We start from the raw sequence: 22351 nt of genomic DNA on the forward strand, positions 1-22351 counted from the left end.
GGCAAATCCATGAGACTCATTTAAGCACCAAAAAAGCTAAGCAATACCCAGGACCTGAGTTCAAGCCCCAGGACCAACATGTGTGTATGCACACGCACATGGGCACCCGCTCACACACACGCACGCACACACACTTGCTAAGGTGAGACGCGATTGTATATATGGGGGGGGCGGCAATAAAACCTTATTTATTAAATAGCGCCTCCAACCTGGAATCCTAGCTATTCGCCAGACTGAGACCTTGGAGAAAATCATGGTTAAGAAACCAGAAAAAAAAAAAACCAAAAATCCTTCAGGCCAGCCCAAAGCTGGGATGGGGGCATGGTTCAAGTGGTAGAGCACCCGCTGAGTGAGTGGGAGACCCTGAGTTCAGAATCCAGAACTACCAAGGTGGGGGGGGATGATAAAAAGAGAATGCCCCTGGCTGGAGTCCCCAGGCTATGGCCCTTTAAACCCCTCATCTTGTCTCCTGGAGGAGAGTGGGGGGTCTCCCCCACCTACCCTCGCTCTGTTCCCGGGCCCCCTCCCCAGGGCACCTTGCTCTTGGGGTGCTGGGGTGGGGAGGGGACACGGCACCTCACCTATTACTGAAGCTCTGAAAATATCCTGCTGAGACCAGAGTTGGGCGGGGGAGGGGTGGGTCACCGTCCTGTGCCAGGCCAGCTGCCCACTCACACTGACCCTAAAGGGTGAGTCAGCCTCCCAGCTGCTGCGGCCTGGCCCAGAACCCAGGGCCCCCGTTCTGCTGCCCTCCCTCCCGCCCACCAGCTGAGGAAAGTGGAGGGGGAGGGTTCCCACGCCAGCCCCCCCCCCCCAGCCTCAGGGCCTGGATGCTAATTGACAACACAAGACCCACCAAGGGGTCAGAGGCCGCCCGCTCAAGCTCTGGCACTTAACAGGGGACGTGGTACGAGGCCCCCGTGGCTCCCGCCTGTCATCCCAGTTACTCAGGAGGCTGAGATGTGAGGATCGTGGTTCAAAGCCAGCCTGGGCAGGAAAGTCTGGGAGACTCTGATCTCCAATCAATCAACCACCCCAAAAAAGCAGGAAGTGGAGTTGTGGTTGAAGTGGTAGAGCGTTAGTTTGCGTTGAGCAAAATAAAACTCAGGGGCAGCACCCTGAGTTCAAACCCCGGTACTTGTACCCACGTGAAAAAAAAATGGCGAGGGGCTGGGAAGGTGGCTCAGTGGTAGAGCGCTTGCCTTGCATGCATGAAGCCCTGGGTTCGATTCCTCAGCACCACGTAAGCAAGAAGAAAAAAGCCGGAAGTGGTGCTGTGGCTCAAGTGGTAGAGCGCTAGCCTTGAGCTGAAGAGCTGAGGGACAGCACCCAGGCCCAGAGTTCAAGCCCCAGGACTAGCAAAAAAAAAGGGGGAGGGTGGTTAGAGCTAGCAGGAGTGCTAGCTAGTCAGAGGGCCATAACCAGGGCCCCCCACGCTCTACCTCTCCTTGAACCCCTTTCTCTCTCTGAGCCCCTTTCCAGAATTCCTGGCCTGGTCATCTTTGAGCTGCCCAGCGCCCCTCCCCTCCAAGCCCACCCCTCAACTGGGAGCCCCATCCCTTCTGAGCCTGGGGAAGGGTGCCAGGCAGGCCTGGCAGGGGTGAGAGTCCACGTCACTGGTGACCCCAGCTAGTCCGGAGACAAGAGGACAAACAGCCTGTAACTAGGTCACAGACCTGCCCGCCGCCTGCCCGATCCTCCCTCTTCCTTTCAGGGAGGTCAGACCAGGTGAGAGGCAGGGCAAGTTCCTGTGTCCCACAGACTTGTAACAATCACGACCTCTTCCCAGCCCGGGCAAGGGAGCAGCTGAGAATCCTCCCCAAACTCCTATACATCCCTCAGTGGCCCTTTCTCCAATGGCCCTCCCTTCAGGCAGCCTTTCCTGCTCCCCACCTTGCCTGGACCACACAAGCTGGGTTGCACATCTTTGTGTCTCCCTGTGTTCCAATCCCCAACTCCGATGGTCCAGGACAGCCAGCCAATCAGGACATGAAAATGCACTTTCTCCAGGTGAAAGTAACTCAACAGTCCTTACTGAGAATCCACCTTGTGCTCTTCCTTGGTCAAGTCTTACCCCCAACTCCTATGCATGCTTCAGAACCCTGGTTCCAATGTCTCCTTTCCCCATGTTAGAAGGCTCACCCGAAATCTGTGACTAGTGAAGGGGGTAGGGCTCCTATCTGAACTGAGGCCCATCTGGCACCAAAGCCAGAGTTGGCAGCCTTGGCTAATTCCTTCGCCCAGCCCGACGTCTAGCTCATATTTAACCCTGTCAAGGAGGGATCTGCTTGGCTGTTCAATGAACATTTTCTGAGTGCCTACTGTGTGCCAGCTCCGTGGGGCTGCCCCTCCTCCCCTCAGGGGGGAACTCCTGTAGCTTCTGGTGGTCCAGGGTGATCCCTGGCAGAATGACTTGGACAAAGGCCTGAACGGTGGCGGTAGGAGCTGTCCAGGCTTGTGCAAAGGCCCTGGGGCAGCACCAAACCCCAAAGCACTGGAGGAACAGCGTGAGTAAACTGAGTGCAGAGAGTAGATTCCTGGCAGAAACGGCATCTCCTGACTTCCCCCTTCCTGCCTCAGTATCCCAGGAGAAGGAGAAAGGCCAAGCCAGTATAAGGGGGTGGGGAGGAGAACACATTTATTATGCGCCAGCGGCATGCCAACCCGCGGAGCTGAGGGTGGGGGTGGGGAATGACACGGATTCTGAACCAACCGTCTGCGTGGGATTTCCATGCCATTGTGCAGGACGTACTCCTTGGGGGGGCCATGGGGGGTCCACCCCATCCCCTGGTTAGGACAAGTCTGCAGTGGGGGGAGGCGCGTGGCACATTGATGTGTGAGACCAAGTGTGAGGTGGGGGGTGCGGGGTGGGGGGTCTGCGGGGGGCTCCCGGGGGGGGACAGCAATGGCTGACATGTACTTGGTGGGGAGGGAAGGAGGGAGGGAGGGAGGGAGGGAGAGAGAGAGAGAGAGAGAGGAACAGGCCAAGAACGCTGACTCTTTAGAATCCGGCTTGGTGATTTACAGGGCTCCTGGCCCTGGCTGGCTGAGGCACCTCAGCCGCAGAGGGGGGGACCAGGAGAGGAGGAGGAGGAGGAGGGAGAGGGGGAAGGGGAGGGGGGGAGGAGGAGGAGGAGGAGGAGGAGGCAGCCAGAGGAGAGAGGCTTTGGGTACCAGAGATCAGAGGCTAGATGGAACCATCAGCTGAGCAAAATGGGGGACCTAAAAGGGTCCCCCCACCTTCCCGTTTGGCCATTTCACCAGAGGGACAAAGCCCCAACCTCAGCCTCCCCACGCAGTGCTGTGCTGACTGCTGCACCCTCTCTGATCCTCACCCCCTGTGGCTGGGCCTGAGCAGCTGGGATCCCGTCTCCCCCACCCCACACCCGTCCTTTCCCAAACCCCACACGTGGGGGGGGACCCCACCACCTCTGCGCGCGCGCGCACACACACACACACACCTCTGCCACAGACTCAAAACTCTGAGGCGGCAAGTTTTCCCGCAAGAGAAGAAATGAAGGGTAAATGAATGAAGGAGGGAAGGAGAGGGGAAGGAGGGAGCGAGGGAGGGCTGGGCGGGCGTGGAGGAGGCCTTTCCAGGCCCAGGGAATCCTGGACCTGTGGCCAGCAGGGATCTGGCCCGAACCCTGGAGGCGACTAACGTGGCAGGCGGCGGTGGAGGGCGGTGGAAGGCCCGGCCGCTGCGGCTCCAGCCGAGAGTAAAAGTGACCGGGGCTTTGAGTCACCGCCAGAGCGACCCAGACAGGGACCCGGCTCCCAGAATCCTCCAGGGCACCCGCTCCTCCCCTCCCCTGCCCCCCCATGGCACAGGGCACAGGCAGACTGGCACCGAGCCCCCCCCCCCCCCCCCGCCCTGGGCAGGATCCGGGTCGGATCAGCTAAAAGGGAGAGCTATTTTGGGGAGGACTCAGGTTGTAAAATTAGCTGGAGAAGAGAGACAGAGACAGAGAAAGGGAGAGAGACGGGGGTGAGGAGAGAGGGGGGGGACAGCAGAGAAGTGGAAGGGACAGACATGGGGACACACGGATGGAACAGAGAGGCAGCTGGAGGCACACAGCCTTGAGGCCCAGATGAGAGATGAGAAGAGGGGAACAAGGTGAGGGAAACTGAGGCAGGAGACCCCCCCACACACACACCCTGCTTTCTGCCCTTAGCTAGGCTGGCACAAGCTTCGGTGTAGTCCTGAAGGGGGGAGACCCCGAGCCCCCCCTGGGCCGCACAGGGGCAAGTGGCAGATGCGAAAGGGGGAGCCCCTAGGTGGGCCCTCCCCCCACCGCCCCTCTCTCTCTCTGGTCTCTCTTGGAAACCTCCCATCTGCCCCCCTCCCCATCCTGGGCCTGGCTCACTGCCCCTCGCCCCGCTCCTGGGGAAACTGAGGCCAGGCCTGCACCACAAGAGGGTCCACCCTGGGGGGGCGTCACCCCTGGGACAGCCCCCCCCCCCCGCCTCCACTGCAGGGGAGTGGGGAGGGAATGAGCAACTGGGGGGCAGCTTCCACCCCCCCCAGGTAAGCACAGAGACTCAGCTGGGGTCACACAGCAAAAGGCCAGACCCTCCCCCCACACACACACCTAGAACCTGCTCAGCAGGGGAAACTGAGGCCCGGAGAGGGGCAGCGGCCTGTCCAAGGTCACCCACAGGCCCAGGCGTGGGACAAGGGGGGGTACCTGGAGGACTCCAGGGTCATGCGAGGGGGGTCACCCTTCCCCCCTCCCCGAGTGGGGGCGCCCCTCGCAGGCCCAGCGCGGGACACTGTGGCCGCACCTGCCGCGGCTGGGGGGGAAACTGAGGCCAGCTGATAGCCAGCGGGGCGGGGGGGTGTGGGGAGGCAGCTCCTGCGATCCGGGGGAGTGGACGGAGGGGGACCCCGAGAGCGAGCGCTCCCCTCTCCCCCAGTGCGCGCGCCCGGGGTCCCCGCCGGGGTCCCCCCCCCGCTGGGCGGGGGCAGGTGCGGGTCCGCAGCGCCGCGGCGCCCGGCCCGGGGTCCCCCCGCCGCCCCGCGCGCCCTCCTCCCCCGCGGCCCGGGGTCCCCCCGCCGCCCCGCGCGCCCTCCTCCTCCCCCGCGGCCCGGGGTCCCCCGCCGCCCCGCGCGCCCTCCTCCCCCGCGGCCCGGGGTCCCCCGCCGCCCCGCGCGCCCTCCTCCCCCGCGCGCACGTGGGCCGGCGGCGCGGGGCGGGGGAGGGGAGCGTGGCGGGCGCCCCCCGCACCCCGTCCCGGGCTTGGGCGCGGAATGGGGGGGCCGGGTCTGCTGCTCCAGGGAGGCCCAGCGTGCAGCTGGGAGGCTGGGGGTGCGCCCCGCGGAACCCCCACACCCGCAGCCCTGGGGGGGTCCCCCGCCCTTCTCGCCCCCCCACCCCGCGCCCCGAGTGTGGGGGGGTTGGGGGGGTCCCCGCCCGGCGGGACGCGCGCCTTTCCCCCCGTCCCGCCTCGTGGGGCTCCCCGGCCTCGGGGGCCCGGGGAGGACGCGGGGCCGGGGAGGACGCGGGCCGGGGAGGACGCGGGGCCGGGGAGGACGCGGGGCCGGGGAGGACGCGGGGCCGGGGAGGACGCGGGGCCGGGGAGGACGCGGGCCGGGGAGGACGCGGGCCGGGGAGGACGCGGGCCGGGGAGGACGCGGGGCCGCGCGCGGCCGTACCTGGGTCAGGCAGAGCGGGGACGAATACATCCCGGGCGCGGGCGGCGCGGGCGGCGGAGGCGCAGGCCGGCCGGAGCGGGCGCGCCGAACTTACTGAGTCATTTTCCAGCCCCCCTCCCGCTCCCCTCCCGCCCTCCCTCCGCGCCCTCCCTCCGCCCGCCCTCCCCTCCCCGCCCGCGCCCTCGCCAGCGCCCGCCTCCCCCGGGCCTCCGGCCGCCTCGCCTCCTTTTCCTGCCCCCCCCCCTCCGATCCGTCCGTCCGTCCGTCCGTCCCCACCCTCGCCCCCCCAGGTCTCGCCCCTCCCACTCCGATCCTCCCACTTTTCAACATCCAACTTTCAAAGAAACCAAGGGGAATTAAAAAAAAAAGGGCGCGCGAGGAAAGGAAAGAGGGGGGGCGAGGAGGAGGGCGGGGAGGGGGCGCCCCCACCCCGCGTCGCCCTGGGGCGCCCCGGCCCCCAAATTCCTACATCTCCCCAGGCGCCTCCCCCCCCCGCAGGGCCGCCCCCCTCCCCCGCCAGCCCAGGGGTGGACGTGGGGGGCGGGTGTCCTCCCCCCAACACGCACTCACTCCCCTCCCCGTGGATTTGGAGTCCCCCCCCCCCCCCCCCCGCTGGCCGGGGAAGCTGCAGGGCCGCGCCAAGCCGGGAGGGAGGCGCGGTGACGTGGGCAGAGGCCGCGCGCCTTTCCCCTTAAAGATGCAGCCGCAGTCGGGGTGCACGGGGGTAGGGGGGGAGTCCCAGGAGAGCACCCCTGGAGTTCAGGCCCCCAGCTCCAAGGGTCCTGTGTGGGGAGGTGGGGGGGGAGTCAGGGGTCTCCTTAGGAATCTGGGTACCCTGCATGCCAAAGGAAGAGGGGGCATGGCATGGCCCACAGGGTCCCCCCTCCCGCTCCCCGCAGCACCTCTGGACAAACCCCAAGGGGTCCCCGGTACACCCCTGCCCTCTCCCCCCTCCACAGCAGGGACTTATAGCAGCCCAGCGTGTGTGTGTGTGTGTGTGTCCTGTTCACAGCTGTGCACCCTGAGATTTCCCCGGTCCAGCCAGTGTGGCTTGGGGGTCAGCCACAGACGGAGGGCTGGTGGGAGGGGGGATCAGGGCTCACCGCACCCTCTGAGTGCCCCGTCCCGGGGCTGGGCCTGAAGGGCCCTTCGAGGGACCCTGGCACCACTCAGATGGCCACAGGATGTTCTTAGAAAGTCAGTACGTGAGTTCCGACTGCTCTCCTGTCCCCAAGGTGAGGCAGCTCCCCTGTGGCCAAGGGGACAGAAGATGCCACCAGCCCTGAAGGGGGGAGGGGACACGACTCAGGGCTCAGGGCCAGCAAGATCGTCCCTGCCAGCTGAGCGACACTTATGGGTCAGTGCCGGGCACCTCACTTACAGTCGTCAAAAGGTGTGTGTGTCTCTGTTGTATATGTGTGTGTATGTGTATGCGCACACGCACCAGTCCTGGGGCTTGAACTCATGGCCTTGCGATCTCCCCCCCACCAACCCCCTGGTTTTCTGCACAAGGCTGGCACTCTGCCACTTAGGCCACAGCTCTGCTTCCAGCCTTGTGCTTATTCATTATAAAGAGGCACCGCAATTTGTCTGCCTGGGCTAGTTTCGAACCGTGATCCTCAGATCTCAGCCTCCTGAGTAGATTTGTCTTTTCAAACACGCTGTGCAGTTGGGAGGAGGAGGGAGGAGGCGGGGCGTGTGCATCATGAAAGACTGTGTTTTATTAACATGTGACACGACGCATCAGGGTCACATCTTAAAATTCGCACAAAGTGGGAAGGGGAGGTGGACCTAGGGTCATTCATTCTCCCCGTCTGAGGTGACCCCCTGCTCCCTACTAACTACTTGTCTAGCTTTAATCTGGTAACCGAGGTCCTGCTCTCTGAAGGGAAACTTGGGCAGATCATAGCGGGGCTCTTGAAGATTTGTGTCCCTGTGGGGGGGGGTCAGGATGGTTTGGGGTGACAAGTTGTCTTACTGTCACAGGTAGAAGGGATAAGTAGCTGACCCCCCTCGTGGATGAATGCCAAGAACAATGAGCATGGCTGCTGTCTGTGGCATGTTTCCTCCAGCTGGCAGAATTAGTGCCTCAGTTTCCCCTGTGTGAAACTGGGGGGGGGCGGGGGAGATCATAGCTCCTACCCCTCTGGGTTTGTGGATATGCATGGTACATGGTAGAACAGAAGGCAGGGAGGAGGGATGAGTTACTTCAAAGCACAACCTGGCTTTTATTATTATTATTATTTGTTGTTGTTGTCATGATTATTATTTTAAGTACAGGAATATTCTCCTCGACACTGTCCTAGAATTCTCTGGAGTTGTCCCAGATGCAGGTGCACATGGGGAGGGGAATCCTCACAAACAGTTGGCCAGGGCCAACAATTGGGCAGCAGCCCTGTGTCCATCTGCAACAGACAGTCTTCACTGTGACCAGCCGGAATACTATGCAACCTGGCAAAGAACAGAGCTCCCCACTGAGATCTCTCCAAAGGCATCCAGCAGGAGGGGGACTGGAGACCCACAATTCTGGCCCTCAGCATGTGGGCACTGGAGGTGGCCTGGAGAAACACGCACATCTGAGAACACTCCTACTTCTCGATTATAACACACACGTGTGCCCATCACAATGCAGCAAGCCTTACGTCCATATACGCGCAAACTCTGTGGCGGGCAGGGGTCCTGGACAACAGCACATGGCAGCCTTGTCATAGGAGACGCCCCTGATGGGGGGGGCTGTCACCTGTGGGGCTGGGGTCCCCTGACTGGGGCAGGCACAGAGAGTGTGGATTTCGACTGTGGGCCTTCTAGATAGAGACTCACCACACTGATCATGAACAACCCAGACAGCGCCTGGGACCCAGAGGTAACATGACATGACAACCACCAAGCCCCCCAGAGATGAAGGCCACACACACACACACACACACACACACACACACACACAGCCAGACATGGCCATCCCACTCTACACAGGAGAAACTGAGGCTCTACATTAGGGTGAGATGTAGGCCTGTCCAGAGACATGCACTCACACGCAGACACACAACACACACCACAAAGACACGTGCAAATAATGCAGACACAACACACACACAAATAGACATAGACATAACAGACACACACCACACAGACATGACACACAGACACAAATAATATACACACATATATAATAATAGACACACAACAGAGCGATATAACGCACACATAAACCATACAGAGAACACACATATAAACATACAGACAACACACATACACACACGAGACATACAACAGAGACACACAGCACACAGACACAACACACACACCACGTAACACTCAGTCACACATTTGTGGGTACATGCACAGTCACAAACCACAAACATGCACCCCTTTTCCTTCCCTTGATGGTCCCAGCTATCCCCAAGCTGGGCCAGAGGCATGGTGGGGACCTGGGGGGGGATGAGACTCCCATGTGGTGTACCCTGTGTGTACCCATGTCCTTGTCCATGTGTGAACAGGCATGTGTGTGTGTCTAGCCGTCTCTCTGTACGTGATTGAACTGAACACCTTGGGAGAACAGAATGAAGGGGGAGGTGGGGTGCAGAACTGGAGTATGGGACCCTAATGTGTGTGTGGCATTGGGGAACCCCTTTTCTCCCCAGCCTCTCAAGTGGGATGGATGGATAGAAAGGAGAAGAAAAAGAGAAAAAAAGCAGAAGCTGGGGCCAATGGCTCACTCCCTGTCATCTTAACTACTCAAGACACTAAGATCTGAGGACCACAGTTCGAAACCAAGCTCCATAAGAAAGTCTGGGAGACTTGTAAGTATTTCCAACTAATCAGCAAAAAGCCGGAAGTGGAGCTGTGGCTCAAGTGGTAGGACGCCAGCCTTCAGCACCCAAGCCCTGAGGGAGTTCCAGCCCCAGAACTGGCCAAAAAAAAAAAAAAAAAAAAAAGCTGAGCCTCGTCCTGGCCTTGAGTTTTATATTTAGAGAACTATATAAACTCACGGGGGGGGGGGGACCCCCTTTTCCTCCCCTTCCCCCCCAAAACCAGCAGAACAACTCAGCGCCAGCCCTGGTCTGGTCTGGTCCATTTCCTGAGGCAGCTTTGGTCCCCAGGACAGGGGCTGAGGGGGTTCCCAGGCCGGGCCCCACCGCACCCCAGGACCTCCGGCCCTGCCCCCCTGGGGCGGTGCCCGCGCTCCAGGCGGGGGGGGGGGAAGAGGGGATGGAGGGGAGGTGGGCGAGCTGGGGAGGTGAAGGGGGGAGGTCAGGTGACATGGGCTGGCGGGACAGCGCTTGGCAAAGGCCAGAGGCCAAACGTCCCCCCGCCCCCCCCGGGACAAGGCGACGGCAGCGGGGACCCGGGGACGGGAGCCATTCCCCGGGGAGGGGACTCCGAGCGCGCGCCACTCACACGGGGCCCGGCGACACCCCAGTGTCACCGGGGTGCGGCCGCACGACAGACAGACAGACAGACAGACCGACCGGCAGACCCCCCACCCCGGGCCGCAGCCCCGCCGCGCGCTCTCGCGGGAACCACCGCGCCCCGCCGCGCGCCACACAAAAGCTGACACCCGCGCACGTGGGTGCGCGGACACCCGGGGACCCGCCAGAGGCCGACGCGGGGAGGGGGGACCCCGAGCCGCCCCCCCCCGCGGACCGGGACGGACGGGACCCCGGCCCGGGCCGCCGACGCGGCGGGACGCTCCGGGACGGGGGAGCCCCGGTCCGGGGGCGGCCCGGGAGGGCGGGCAGGGAGCGGGGGGCGGCGCCCCGGCTCTGCGCGGCGCCCCCCGGGGCTCCAAGTTCAAGGCGCCCCGCGGCGGCCGCCGCGCTCTCCGCCCCTCTCCGCAGCGGCCATTTTCCGCTAGCTGGCGCGCCGAGCCCGCCGGGGCCCGGGGGGGGGGGGCCGGGCCCGGGGGCGCCCCGCCGGGTCTCCCCGCGATCGCCAGACCCCCCTCCGCTCGGCTGGGGACGCCGCGGGCTGCGGGCGCGGGGTTCGCGCTCCGCGGAGGGGGGCCGCGCCCTCCGCCGCCCGGGGATCCGGTCCCGGGAACGCGGGGGGAGGGGGTGCGGGAGAAGTGGGGGGGCTTCTCCCGGGAGCCCCGCCCTCCCCGCCAACTCCGCGGCGCCCGCCACCGGCCCCCAGACTCGGGGGTCCCCCCCACGGCGCCCCGCGCGACAGCTCCGCCCCCAGATCGGCGGGTGCGGGGGAGGGAGGGGGTGTCCTCCCCCCGCTACGGCGACAGGCAGCGATTGGGGAGGGGGGACCCCCACCTCGATCCCCTCGTCCAGGCGGCCCGCGGCCCCCCGCACCCCGTAACTTTCGCCCGGAGCCCACGCACCACCCCGAAAAGTCCCCGGGCGAAAGCGAAAGTGGGGGCGGCGACGTACCATGGCGCAGCGGAGAGGAGGCGAGGCCGGCGCCGGCGCCGGAGCGAGCGCGCTCGGTCCCGGCGGGCGGCGGGGGGGGCCGGAGGCGGCGGCGGGAGGAGGCGGGGAGGGCGCGGGCGGGGGAGGGGAGGGGGAGCGCCGCGCCCGCCCCCCCGGCCCGCAGGACCCTCCCCTCGGCCCGCCCTGCCCCCGGCCCCGCGCCGCCCGCGCGCAGCCTGCCGGGCGTCCCCCCCCCGCCCCGGCCGCTCGGCGCGGGGAGCCCGGGCGGCGGCGGCGGCGGCGGCGGCGGGTCGGGGCCCCGGCCCGGGCTCCCCGCAGACCCCGCGCGCGCGCACTCGCCGGCCCGCACGGCCGCACGCACGCACGCAGGCGGGCGGCCCGGGCCTCCAAGGACGCACCGAGGGGCTGCGGGCGTCGGCCGGGCCTCTCCCCCGCCCCCGTCCCGCACCCCCAGCCCAGGGGCGCCACGGACCCACGCGCACCTCCCGGGTCTGCGGGCGGGGCTCCCGCACGGTGTGTGCGTGCGGGGGGGGGGACCCCGGGACTCCGCCTCTCCCCGCGCCGCCCGCGGAGTTGCAGGTGTGCGGGAGACACACGCGCGCGGCCACGGCGGGACACGGGGCGGGGGGGGGGCGCCCGGGACGGCGGGGCAGCGCGGCGGGGGTCACGCAGCCCCCTCCCCCCTCCCCTCCCCTGCGGGACTAAAGGCCAAACCTCCGCAGCGGGGGAGGGGCCGTGCGGTGCGGTGCGGTGCGGGCTGGGACGCGCTGCCGCAGCCCCCCTCCCCCCCTCCGCTCCCCCCTCCCCTCCCCTCCCCTCTCTCTCCCGCAGCCCCCCCTCCGGCCGCCGCGGCAAAGCAGGCGCCGCCCCCTCCCCTCAGCTCTGCGTCTGGCGCAGCCAGGGGATGGGGGGGGCTTGGCTTAGGCCTGTGTCATCTTTCCGGGGTTTGTCTTCCCTACTGGGGCTCTGGGACCCCCACTCCCCCCCACTTTGGGAGAAATGATCCCTGACACTTCCCCCCACCCCAGAGGCTGCCAGGGTGAGGGAGGTGGCAGGCGCACCCCAGAAGAGGAGCTGGGCCCTGGCTGAGTCCGGAGTGGGGTGTGGGGGCGCAAGGGGTGGGGTGTCCCCACAGCCGACACAGCGCAGCGTGGCCGCTTGCTCCATTCCTTCTCTCGTTTTCAAAAAGAGGGGCAAATGAAGCTCAGAGAAGGAAATTCACCTCCCCGGAGGTCAACCAGCAAGACCCCCCAACATGTTTGGCGAGGAAACAGGTGCTGGGTGGCTGGTGGGCAGGCCCAGGCAAGGGGGCACCCCCCTCCACGGAGTGAGACCCCCCATCTCTGGGGTCTGCTTGTCTGTAATCCCCTCTTGCTAATCTCCAGGGCGAACCCCTAGTCCCAGCTGCAGCTCTGCTATTAGGTAGGAGGATTAGGCAGGGATTAGGCCCCAGAGAGCAGAAATGGAGTTGGGGGGCAAAGTGGGGGAGAGAGCAGAGGCAAAGCCCAGGGGGCGGTGGGCCCCCCCACACACACCAGAGCCTGGCCAGCCGAGGTGCAGAGCTTAACCACAGCCCGCTCTTTTGACCCACAAGGAAACAGGCACAGAGGAGTCTAGACACCTGCCCAAGGTCACCCAGTTGGCAAGAAGAGGATGGCCGCTCAGGAAGGCCACACTGTAGCGTCTTCAGGGCCTCCCGAGGGAGATTAGGGTGTCCCACCAGGCCAAGTCCTGGCTTCACAGTTCTGCGGGGATGGGGGCGTGGCTACGAGGTGGGCGTGGTTAGACTGGGCGTGGTTTGGGCGGATGGGCGGGGCTCGCTGAGAGTGCTTGCCTGTCATTAAGATGGAGGCCCTGAGTTCAAAACCCGGTGCAGCCGGGCGCTGGTGGCTCACGCCTGTCATCCTAGCTACTCAGGAGGCTGAGATCTGAGGATCGCGGTTCAAAGCCAGCCCGGGCAGGAGAGACCGTGAGACTCCTATCTCCAATAAACCACCAGAAAACCGGAAGTGGCGCTGTAGCTCAAGTGGTAGAGCGCTCGCCTTGAGCTGAAGAGCTGAGGGACAGCGCCCAGGCCCAGAGTTCAAGCCCCACGACCGACAAAAAAAAAAACGGTGCAGATAAACCAAACAAAAACACAAAGCAGGCCTGCTGTCGGATGAGTTCATGCCAAGCAGCGAGGCACCGGGCTGCACTTCCAACACTTTGCCCAAGAGCCTCTGCCACTAAATACCCAAATTCATTGCTTCCAAATTCTGCCTCCTGCATAAATCATGGGACGCAATTCAGTGTTTGGGGAGGGGGGGGTTGGAAAAATCTGTCTCTGTCTCTCTGTCTGTCTCTGTCTGTCTGTCTGTCTCTCTCTGCCTGTACTGGAGCTTGGGGGCTTTCAAGGGGCTTTTGTGCTCAAAGCCACCAGCACCTGGCAAATTTCTCTCTTTATCTGTCTCTGTCTTTCTGTAGTACTGCAAGTGCTAGACAAGCTTTTCATAGAACCACCACACCCCTTACCCCAGAAAGCTTACTTTAGAAGAGAATCATGGCTATATGAAGAAATACATATTTATAAGTATGTTATATATTACACATGGTTAACTACATATTTACAAGTGTAATAATCATATAAGATGCAATCCTTTACATACGTGATGTTATAGATAGGTTTCTCTTAACATGTTGATATTATAATATATATTTTTAATAATATACTAATGTGTTGTAGGGGTGTGTGTGTGTGTGTGTGTGTGTGTGTGTGTGTGCGCGCGCCAGTACTTGGGCTTGAATTCAATGCCTTATTTTCTCTCTTGGCCTTTTTGCTCCTAAGTAGCTAAGATTACACATCTAACCATGGCACCTGGCTATAATATGTTAAATATATATTTAAATCATACATCACCCCAACGTAAGCATACACAAACACACCCACAGCTTCCATACTGACTGCTTTGACATGAAGTGAAAAATAAAGAAAATTCAAATTGCTTCAAGATAAAGACAAGCATTGACCAATCCAACATTGACCTGACAGAAAAGCAAGAATCTAGCAGGGCACTGGTGGCTCGCACCCATAACCCTAACTACCCAGGAGGCTGAGATTTGAGGATCCCAGTTCCAAATCAGCTTGGGCAGGAAAGTCCATGAAACTCTTATCGCCCATTAACCACCAGAAAACTGGAAGTGGTGCTGTGACTCAAGTGGTACAGTGCTATCCTTGAGCAAGAAAGCTCAAGGACAACTCCCAGGCCCTGAGTTCAAGCCCTGACAACTGGCATTAAAAAAAGAAGAGCTGGATGCTTGCTGGTGGCTCACGCCTGTCATCCTAGCTACTCAGGAGGCTGAGATCTGAGAATTGTGGTTCAAAGTCAGCCTGAGCAAGGAAAGTCCATGAGACTCTTATCTCCAATGAACCACCAGAAAACCGAAGTGGTGCTGTGGCTCAAGTGGTAGAGCGCTAACCTTGAGCTGAAGAGCTGAGGGACAGCACCCAGGCTCAGAGTTCAAGCCCCAAGGAGGAGCAAGAGGAGGAAAAAAATAAGCAAAACCAAGGCACACAGCCCTGGACCACACAGTCCAATTTCTCCTCCTGTGTGCTCAGCCCAGTTTTGCAGGTGTGGAAACTGAGGCCTGAAGTTACTTACTAGGCAATTGAATGCCCAGCTCCCTCTGGATTTGCGGCACCAAACAGCCCGCAAAGGAGTCAGGAGTGGACAGGACTGGTGCCAATTCTGTGGGTATTTATTCTGCACAGGCCAATGGGTCCCCCATGATGGCATTTCCCTGCGTGGCTGTGTTGAAATTTGTCCATCCTCAGGCCTGGCTGTCACAAACTAAGCCGCCGTCAGTGGTGAGGGACAGATTTGTGTGCACACGGGTTGGCCCACGCTTGTCCCTCGGATGTTTCTCAATGGAAGTGCAAGGATGTGAAGGTCTTTGGCTGCATGCTTTGTGTTTCTCTTGGGTAAACACCTGGGGGTAAAATGCTGGCTCATGAAGTGTTAGGTGGATGTTTAACTTTTCAAGAAACAGCCAGACTGTTTTCCAACGTGGCTAGACAGACCATCGCCATGGTCACCAGCAAGCACCAGTGGTGAGGGTGGGGGAAGCGGAGATGGCGCCAAGCTCTGGGAGGATGGCAAGCCGAGGGCCAATCAGATCATAGTGGTGGAGGGCGTGGTCACTGGGGGAAGGGCGTGGCCAGGAGAAAGCAAGCCAATAGGTGTGAGGGCGTGGCCCTCTGAAGAAGGCGTGACTAGGCCAGGGAAGGCGAGGCCTGCGAGGGGAGGGCGTGGCTTGGCGACAGAGGGCGTGGTCAGACTTTTGAAAGACGAGTCAGTTAGACGTGGGAGTGGCCAGATGGGAGGGCGTGGTCAGAGTAGGAATGTGGCCTGGCAAGGTTGAGTGGGCGTGGCCCTGGGAGGGAGGTGTGGCCTTTTCGGAAAGAGGGCGTGGTCAGGGAGGGCGTGGCACGGCGCTTCACCAGTGGGAGCCACACAGCGCTGCGGATCTCAGGAGGGGAATGACGGAGGTGCTCAGGGAGAGGGGATTGTTCGGGAAGTTTCCAGGCGGGGAAAGGCAGTAGGGTAGGCTGGCACAACCTGGGTGACACGGACGTTTGGTCCAGGGGACAGCAGCAAGGGCTGCCACACTGGGAACCAGCACATTCGTGCCAGGTGAGTGCAAAGTGCTTGTGTCCACCCACCCAGGGGTCAGCAAACTTTTCCTTTTATGTTTTTTCCTGGAAGAGCCAGAGAGTCAATATTTTCGGGGAGGGAGGCACGCGATCCCGCCGCACTTGCACAACTCTGTCCCCGTGCGGCCGCGGGCGGGCGGGGCGCTGCGCCCGGGACGGCGCCGTGGCGGTGCCACGTGGGGCGGCACACGCGGGGCGCGCGGGCCTCGGGACGGCCTGTGGATCCTCCAGCGACTGGACGCCAAAACGATGCGCAGCTTTTGTTATTTAAAAACAAAAAGCTAGCCGTGAGCCTGTGGCTGGCGCCTGTCATCCTAGCTACTCAGGAGGCTGAGATCTGAGGATCATGGTTCAAAGCCAGCCCGGGCAGGAAAGTCTGTGAGACTCTCATCTCCAGTAAACTCCGCAGAAAAAAGCTGGAAGTGGTGCTGTGGCTCAAGAGATAGAGAGAGAGCGAGGCTTGGAGCTCAGGGACAGTGCCCAGGCCCCAAGTTCAAACCCCGAGATCAACACACACACACACACACACACACACACACACACACACACACACACCAAGAAAAGTCAGATCCTTGGACGATTCTTGCTTCGTGTGTGTGTCTGTCTGTCTTTCTGTCTGTCTGTCTGTGCACCAGTTCCAGGGCTTGAACACAAGGCCTATGCGCTGTTGCTTAGCCTTTTTTTGCTCAAGGCAAGTGCACTACCACCTCCTGATCCACAGCTCCACTTCAGCTTTTTGCTGATTAATTGGCGATAAGAGTCTCATGGCCTTTCCTACCCCGGCTGGCTTCCAACCGTGATCCTCAGGTCTCCACCTCCTGAAGAGATGTGAGCTACTGGCACCTGACTTGAACCCTGTATTTTTTTTTTCTTTTTTTGTCTGAGACCTGAACGAGGACTCCGGTATCTGACCCTTTACTTCCATTTGAAGATGCTTTGCCATCTGGGCCACACCTCCAACCCCAAACCTTGTATTCTCACTTTATGGATGAACACGCTGGAGCGCAGAGAGGTTAAGAGACTCAACACAGTCAGGAACAGAATGCCCAGATTTGAATGGGGCAGATGGACTCAACAGTTGGTTATCTTTTTGACCCCTGCCCCAGTGGGCCTACTTTCTACCTCTTAAAAAAAAGTAAAAGTAAAGGGGAGAAAAAATGGAAGATTGGGAACAAATGAGGAGGTAGGTGGTGAAAACTGATGGGAGTTAGTGGTAGTGTTGGCTGATTAGTTTTAGTCATATATTTATAAGAGTAATTCTAGGGGCTGGGAAGGTGGCTCAGTGGTAGAGCGCTTGCCTTGCATGCCTGAGGCCCTGGGTTCGATTCCTCAGCACCACATAAGCAAAAAGAAAAAAGCCGGAAGTGGCGCTGTGGCTCAAGTGGTAGAGCGCTAGCCTTGAGCTGAAGAGCTGAGGGACAGCGCCCACGCCCAGAGTTCAGGCCCCACGACCGGACCCAAAAAAACAAAAACAAACAAACAAAAAAAAAAGAGTAATTCTAATAGGAAGTGGTGCTGTGTCTCAAATTGGTAGAGTACGAGCCTTGAGCAAAACATAGCTCAGGGACTGCGCCCAGGCCCTGAATTCAAGCTCCGGGACTGGCCAAAAATAAAGTGATTATCATTTATCATTGGGGGTGGGGATGGGCAGTCAAAGCAGAGCCTTCCCCCCCCCCCAAAAAAAAGCAGCCTGGCTTAAAAGATCTCTTCCTGAGACTTTTCTATGGCAAAGCGTCTCTACCCAGCCTGTTGCCCGGGAGCTGCCAGTCAGCGGAAGTTCTTATTATACACATTTTATGTAGAGGAGGAAATTGAGGCCCGAGCGGTCCCAAAGCCCTAATAAACAGCTTCCTCTGTGTGGGTGGCTGTCCTCAGTTACCCACTTCGCAGCAGGAGCCCTAGGCCAGGTGTGCTGGTGTGTGGGATCATTAGTGTGTTTGACAGAGAGCCCCTGAGGTGAAGGTAGAGCCCTGCACCTGCACAGACTCACCCCACTGAGCGCTGCCGAGGGGCATGTCCCCCAAGGGTGAGCTCGGGAGGGCCAGGCGGAGTCCCATGCATCCTCTCTGATCACCCAGAGCTGAAGTTTCCAGAGCTGGACAACCTCCAAGAATGCCACTTACTCCTTGCTGCAAGCCCGGAGGGACTGTGGGCCTCAGTTTCCCCTCTGGGATTTGTGGAGCCCTCCAAGGCCCTCTCTGCCTGTCTGTGAAAAAGGGTCCCAAGGCTCCTCACCTGGTGCCACCCTGTCATTACGATCAGGGCCCTGATGCCCCCTGCCCCGTCCCTACCCCATAGTCTACTGGGGGAGGCTGTAAACACCACATGCAGATTCTTCCCTCCTCTCTGCCCACAGCCCTCTAAGGCTCCCACCTCTCTCAGGAGCAAAGCCCATGTGCCCCCTGTAGCCCACAGGGCCCTGCACCACCGCCCCGGCCCCTCCCTGCCTCTTCCTTTCATTCTCCTCCATCCCTCCTCACGGCTCCACCAACAGGTCAGACCCAGGCCTGCCCCAGGGCCTTTGCACGGGCTAGGCCTTCGGCCCTGGTCCCTCTCCCTTCCACGTGGCTTTTCCCCTACATTCCCCTCCTCTACCTTCACATCCTCAGGGTCCAGCCTGTGCTAGATGCTCCGTAAATGTTTAACTAGTGACTTGTTGGGCTTTTGTTTTTCTTTTTTTTTTTTTTTTTTCAGAATAATTCTGGCTCTGCAGGGTGATCTCAAGTCCCAAGGGCAAGGCATGGAGGCAGGGAGCTGTCCCAGAGCCCAAAGAGCTGGCAGGAAATCAATTCGGACTCGTGCCACCCACAGACAAGTTTGGAAACCACCAGACTCGCCCCTCATCCTGCCATTCGGGCCAGTGGGCTTCAACCGGGGGCGGGGCCCGACTCCCTACGCGATTCTATTGGCTGGGAACCCAGGCAGCTGCGTGTTGATTGGCTAAAAGTCAAGGCGCCGCCTGCGATTGGTGCGTCCTGGTAGCTGCCCCCTGCGCCTGGGGTTCCATCTTGAGTCCTGGCACCGGGTGCTGAGCCGTTCCCTCCTCCCCGGCGGGGCCCTCGGGGCGCGGAGGTGGCAAGTGCCCAGGCATGCCGAGCCCGCCACCCTCGGGTTTTGCAACGGTGCCATGCCCCGGGACGCCTCTGCCAGTTCCTGGAACCCCGGCAGGCCCAGAGGGGCGCTGGCTCCCGTCCCTGCCCAGGTGTCCTGCGGGGTTGACGCTCCGCTGCGCAGGCGCCGGGGGCCGCGGCCCCGCCCGCCGGGGCTGTCTCCGACCTGCCTGTGCTGTGTGACCCCGGGCCAAGCCTGTGCGTCTCTGGGCACCGTGGTTGTGGGGTGGCGGGAAATGCCGAGGGACCTGCGTGGTTGTGGCGGAAGGGGTGGGGAGCGAGCTGACCGTGGGCCCAGATCCCGATGGGAAGCAGGGGATGGGGTGGAACATTCGAGAATGCACAGCACAACCAACCGGAAAACGGAGCGGTGAGGAGACCCTCGCAGGGAGGCTTTGTCAGCCCAGGACTGCGCTCTCCGTGTCCGAAACCCAACCACGGCCTGGGCCAGGGCCTTCTAGAATGTTCTTGGGCAGCCTCCTGGTGCCCCGTGAGACCCGCCGCACAGGTCCCCGGTGTCCAGGGCGGGAGACGGGAGGCCTGGAGCCCCGGGAGGCGCGCGCACCCGCACGCACCCGCACGCGCACCCGCACGCGCACCCGCACGCGCACGCGCTCTGCCCCCCCCCCCCCCCCCCCGCCCAGCAGCGGGACAGACTGAGCAGCCCGCGGACCCGCTGGCTGGCTGACCCCTGAACCTAGGTGTGACGTGGCCTCTCCAGAAGGGGAAACTGAGGCCGCGCCCCTGCGGGAGGAGGGCGGGCGGGCGCAGGAAGCGGCGGTTGCGCGGCGCCTTCCGGGGGGGGTTGGGGGGGTTGTGTAAGAGCCCGGCCGCGCCCGCCCCGCCCGCAGGGAGCCGCCGCTCGGAGGGGAAACTGAGGCTCGGCGCTTGTGATCCCCCCCCCGCCCTCAGCCCCAGCCCGGCCACCCACGGCCGGGGGAGCCCTGCCTCGATTTACCCAGCTGTGCTGCGGGCCCGTGTTGCTGACCCCCCCCCCCCCCGCACACACCCTCGGCTGGCAACTGCTGTGTGAATTGAGGCCTCCAGTGCTGAAGCCCCGGCCTCAGTTTCCCCATCTGGGAAGTTATGCGGGTGTAATGGCGGCGGTGGTGACTTCTGGCCGCCCGGCCCGGGGCCGCCCCCAGGCACCGCCCCAGCGCGCGCTCGCGGTGGCTGTCTGTCTCTGTGTCTCTGTCTGTCTGTCTGTCGGTCTGTCTGTCTGTCCGGCTGTCTGTCTGTCTCTCTCCCTTTTCCTACCAGCCCTGGGGTTTGAGCTCAGGGCCTGGGCACTGTCCCCGCGCTTTTGTGCTCAGGGCTGGCGCGCTACCACCTGAGCCACAGCTCCACTTGGGCTTTTTGCTGGGTTATTGGCGATGAGAGTCTCATGAACAACTCAAAGTGAAAAAAGTGCCCAAATAAAATTCTCATTTTCATCAGGCTCAAGAACAACAACAAAGAGTCTCACGGACTTTCCTGCCTGGGCTGGCTTCGAACTGCGATCCTCAGATCTCAGCCTCCTGAGTCACTAGGATGACAGGCGAGAGCCGCCAATGCCTGACTCCCTGTTTTATGCATTGCTGAAGAAGCCTTGGGTGGGGGTGGGGGTAAGATCTGGAGGGTTCTGGCCCAGCTGGGGGGGGGTCCAACTCAGGGGGCAGGTAGAATCATTGCTAGGACCCAGGCCCCACCTGAACCGGCCTGAGCCTCTCCTGGGACACAAGACTGGGGGGCCTGGCGTATGCAGCTGGCGCTAAATAATGGCACATCTCGAATGCCTTGCGCATCGGAATCGGAGCCGTGTGCACTGCACTAACGACAGAAACTAGTGGTGGCGACGTTTCTCTTCCTGGGGTTTGTGTACCCCCTTCTCCTGGGGGAGATGGGGACATAGAGGTCTCTTCGGGCAGCCTGGTGGTGGAGAATGTGGCCCTGGGTGGGTCCCACGCTGGTGGCCCTGGTGGCTGGCGTGGGGTGCACCGCCTGGCGCCCTGCTCACAAGCAGCCAGGGTGAACAGAAAGATACAGGGCTGGGAAGGTGGCTCAGTGGGAGAGCGCTTGCCTTGCATGCCTGAAGCCCTGGGTTCCATTCCTCAGCACCACAGAAACATCAAGTCAGAAGTGGCGCTGTGGCTCAAGTGGTAGAGGGCTGGCCTTGAGCGCAAAGAAGCCCAGGGACAGCGCCCAGGCCCTGAGTTCAAGCCCCAGGACTGACAAAAGACCAAAAGAGATGGAACTGAACCCCCTTGGGATAATTAACATAGGCAAATAAAGAGGAAGGGGGCAACGCACACGAATAGACGGGGAAAGGCGCCCTTGAAGCTTGGGGTGCTCACTGGGGGGAGGCTGGAAACCCACCGAGCAAAGCGGGCCCAGGCTGCGGGCGGCGGCTCTCCCGGTCCTGCGCCTCCCTCTAGCGGCGGCTGTGGGCATTGCAGCCCCGACCACCACCGCTGGGCTGTGGACCCTGCGCCCCCAAGCTTCTCAACTGTGTGTGTGTGTGTGTGTGTGTGTGTCCACTTCCAGGTTTTCCATGGTTCATTGGAGATCAAGAGTCTCCTGATTTTCCTGCCCGGGCTGTCTGTCTCTGAACCTCGATCTTCAGATCACAGCCTCCTGAGTAGCTAAGATGACAGGCGTGAGCCACGGGCAGCTGGCGTGATCGTTGCGGATGTATGTTGTAGGTACCATGCCTGCATGTACACATGGACGCATGCAATTTATATCTAAATCTTTCATCCATTTATAATGTACCACAGGGAAGAAAGTAACGTTCTCCTCAGACACCTAACAATTTCCTCCTACTATAAGAGCTCCAAGAGCCAAAGCTGGGGGAGGAAAAAAAAAAAGCAAAAACTTAGCAACGCAGCCAGGACCAGTGGTTCACGCCTGTAATCCCAGCTATTGAGAAGACAGAGACTAGACAGAAGAACTGAGATTGGGGGCCAGCATGGGGGGGGAAGGTCAATGAGACATGTTAATCAATAAGTTGCGTGTGGTAGCACATGCCTCTTACCCCAGCTATGAGGGGGATGTAGTTTGGTTCAAACCAGGGCCAGCAAAAGGCCTATGTGAAAAGTAAACCGATATCCCAAACAGGAGGGGCGTGGCCCAAACAGGACGAGGGGCGTGGCTCGAACGGTGGGGGCGTGGCTCGAGTGCTGGGGGCACCGCTCAAGTGGTAGGAGGCGTGGCTCAGCTGGGGCGGGCTCGAGGCGTGGGGGCGTGGCTCAAACGATGAGGGCGTGGCTCAAGTGTTCTTGGGAGGCCCAAGCCGCGGGGGGCGTGGTCGGAGGGGCGTGGCTTGGTGTGGGGCGTGGTTTGTGCTGTGGGGGCGTGGCTACCACTCCATGGCTCCTACCTACCACAGGCTACAAGTCCCTGAGTTCAAACCCCAGCGCGAACGGGATACAATCTAGAGCATCACGTGGCGCAGCAGACCCATTGACAGGGATGGATTATGAAGAAATCAGGAAATGGCAACAAAAAGCGTCAGAGGAACCCACAAACAAGCACTGAG

The 22351-nt window shown here is 61.4% G+C and overlaps 1 protein-coding gene across 3 annotated transcripts in view; it reads right to left on the minus strand.

The window, feature by feature from the left end:
- The window catches only part of Nfic (nuclear factor I C), a 46501-nt gene extending 35386 nt beyond the window's left edge, over positions 1 to 11115 (minus strand). Inside the window, exon 1 of one of the 3 annotated variants that reach the window (XM_070002466.1) lies at positions 5657 to 5754. In XM_070002466.1, coding sequence (XP_069858567.1) covers positions 5657 to 5686 — 30 coding nt within the window. In that variant the 5' untranslated portion in view covers positions 5687 to 5754. Of the gene's footprint in view, positions 1 to 5656; positions 5762 to 11034 lie in introns of those variants that run through there. The other 2 variants (XM_070002465.1, XM_070002464.1) reach the window with 2 other exon arrangements.
- Between the last annotated feature and the right edge of the window lie 11236 nt (positions 11116 to 22351).

This window comes from Dipodomys merriami, unplaced genomic scaffold (assembly GCF_024711535.1).
Source record: "Dipodomys merriami isolate MVZ:Mamm:240054 unplaced genomic scaffold, mDipMer1.0.p SCAF_6, whole genome shotgun sequence".
Classification (NCBI taxonomy): domain Eukaryota; kingdom Metazoa; phylum Chordata; class Mammalia; order Rodentia; family Heteromyidae; genus Dipodomys; species Dipodomys merriami.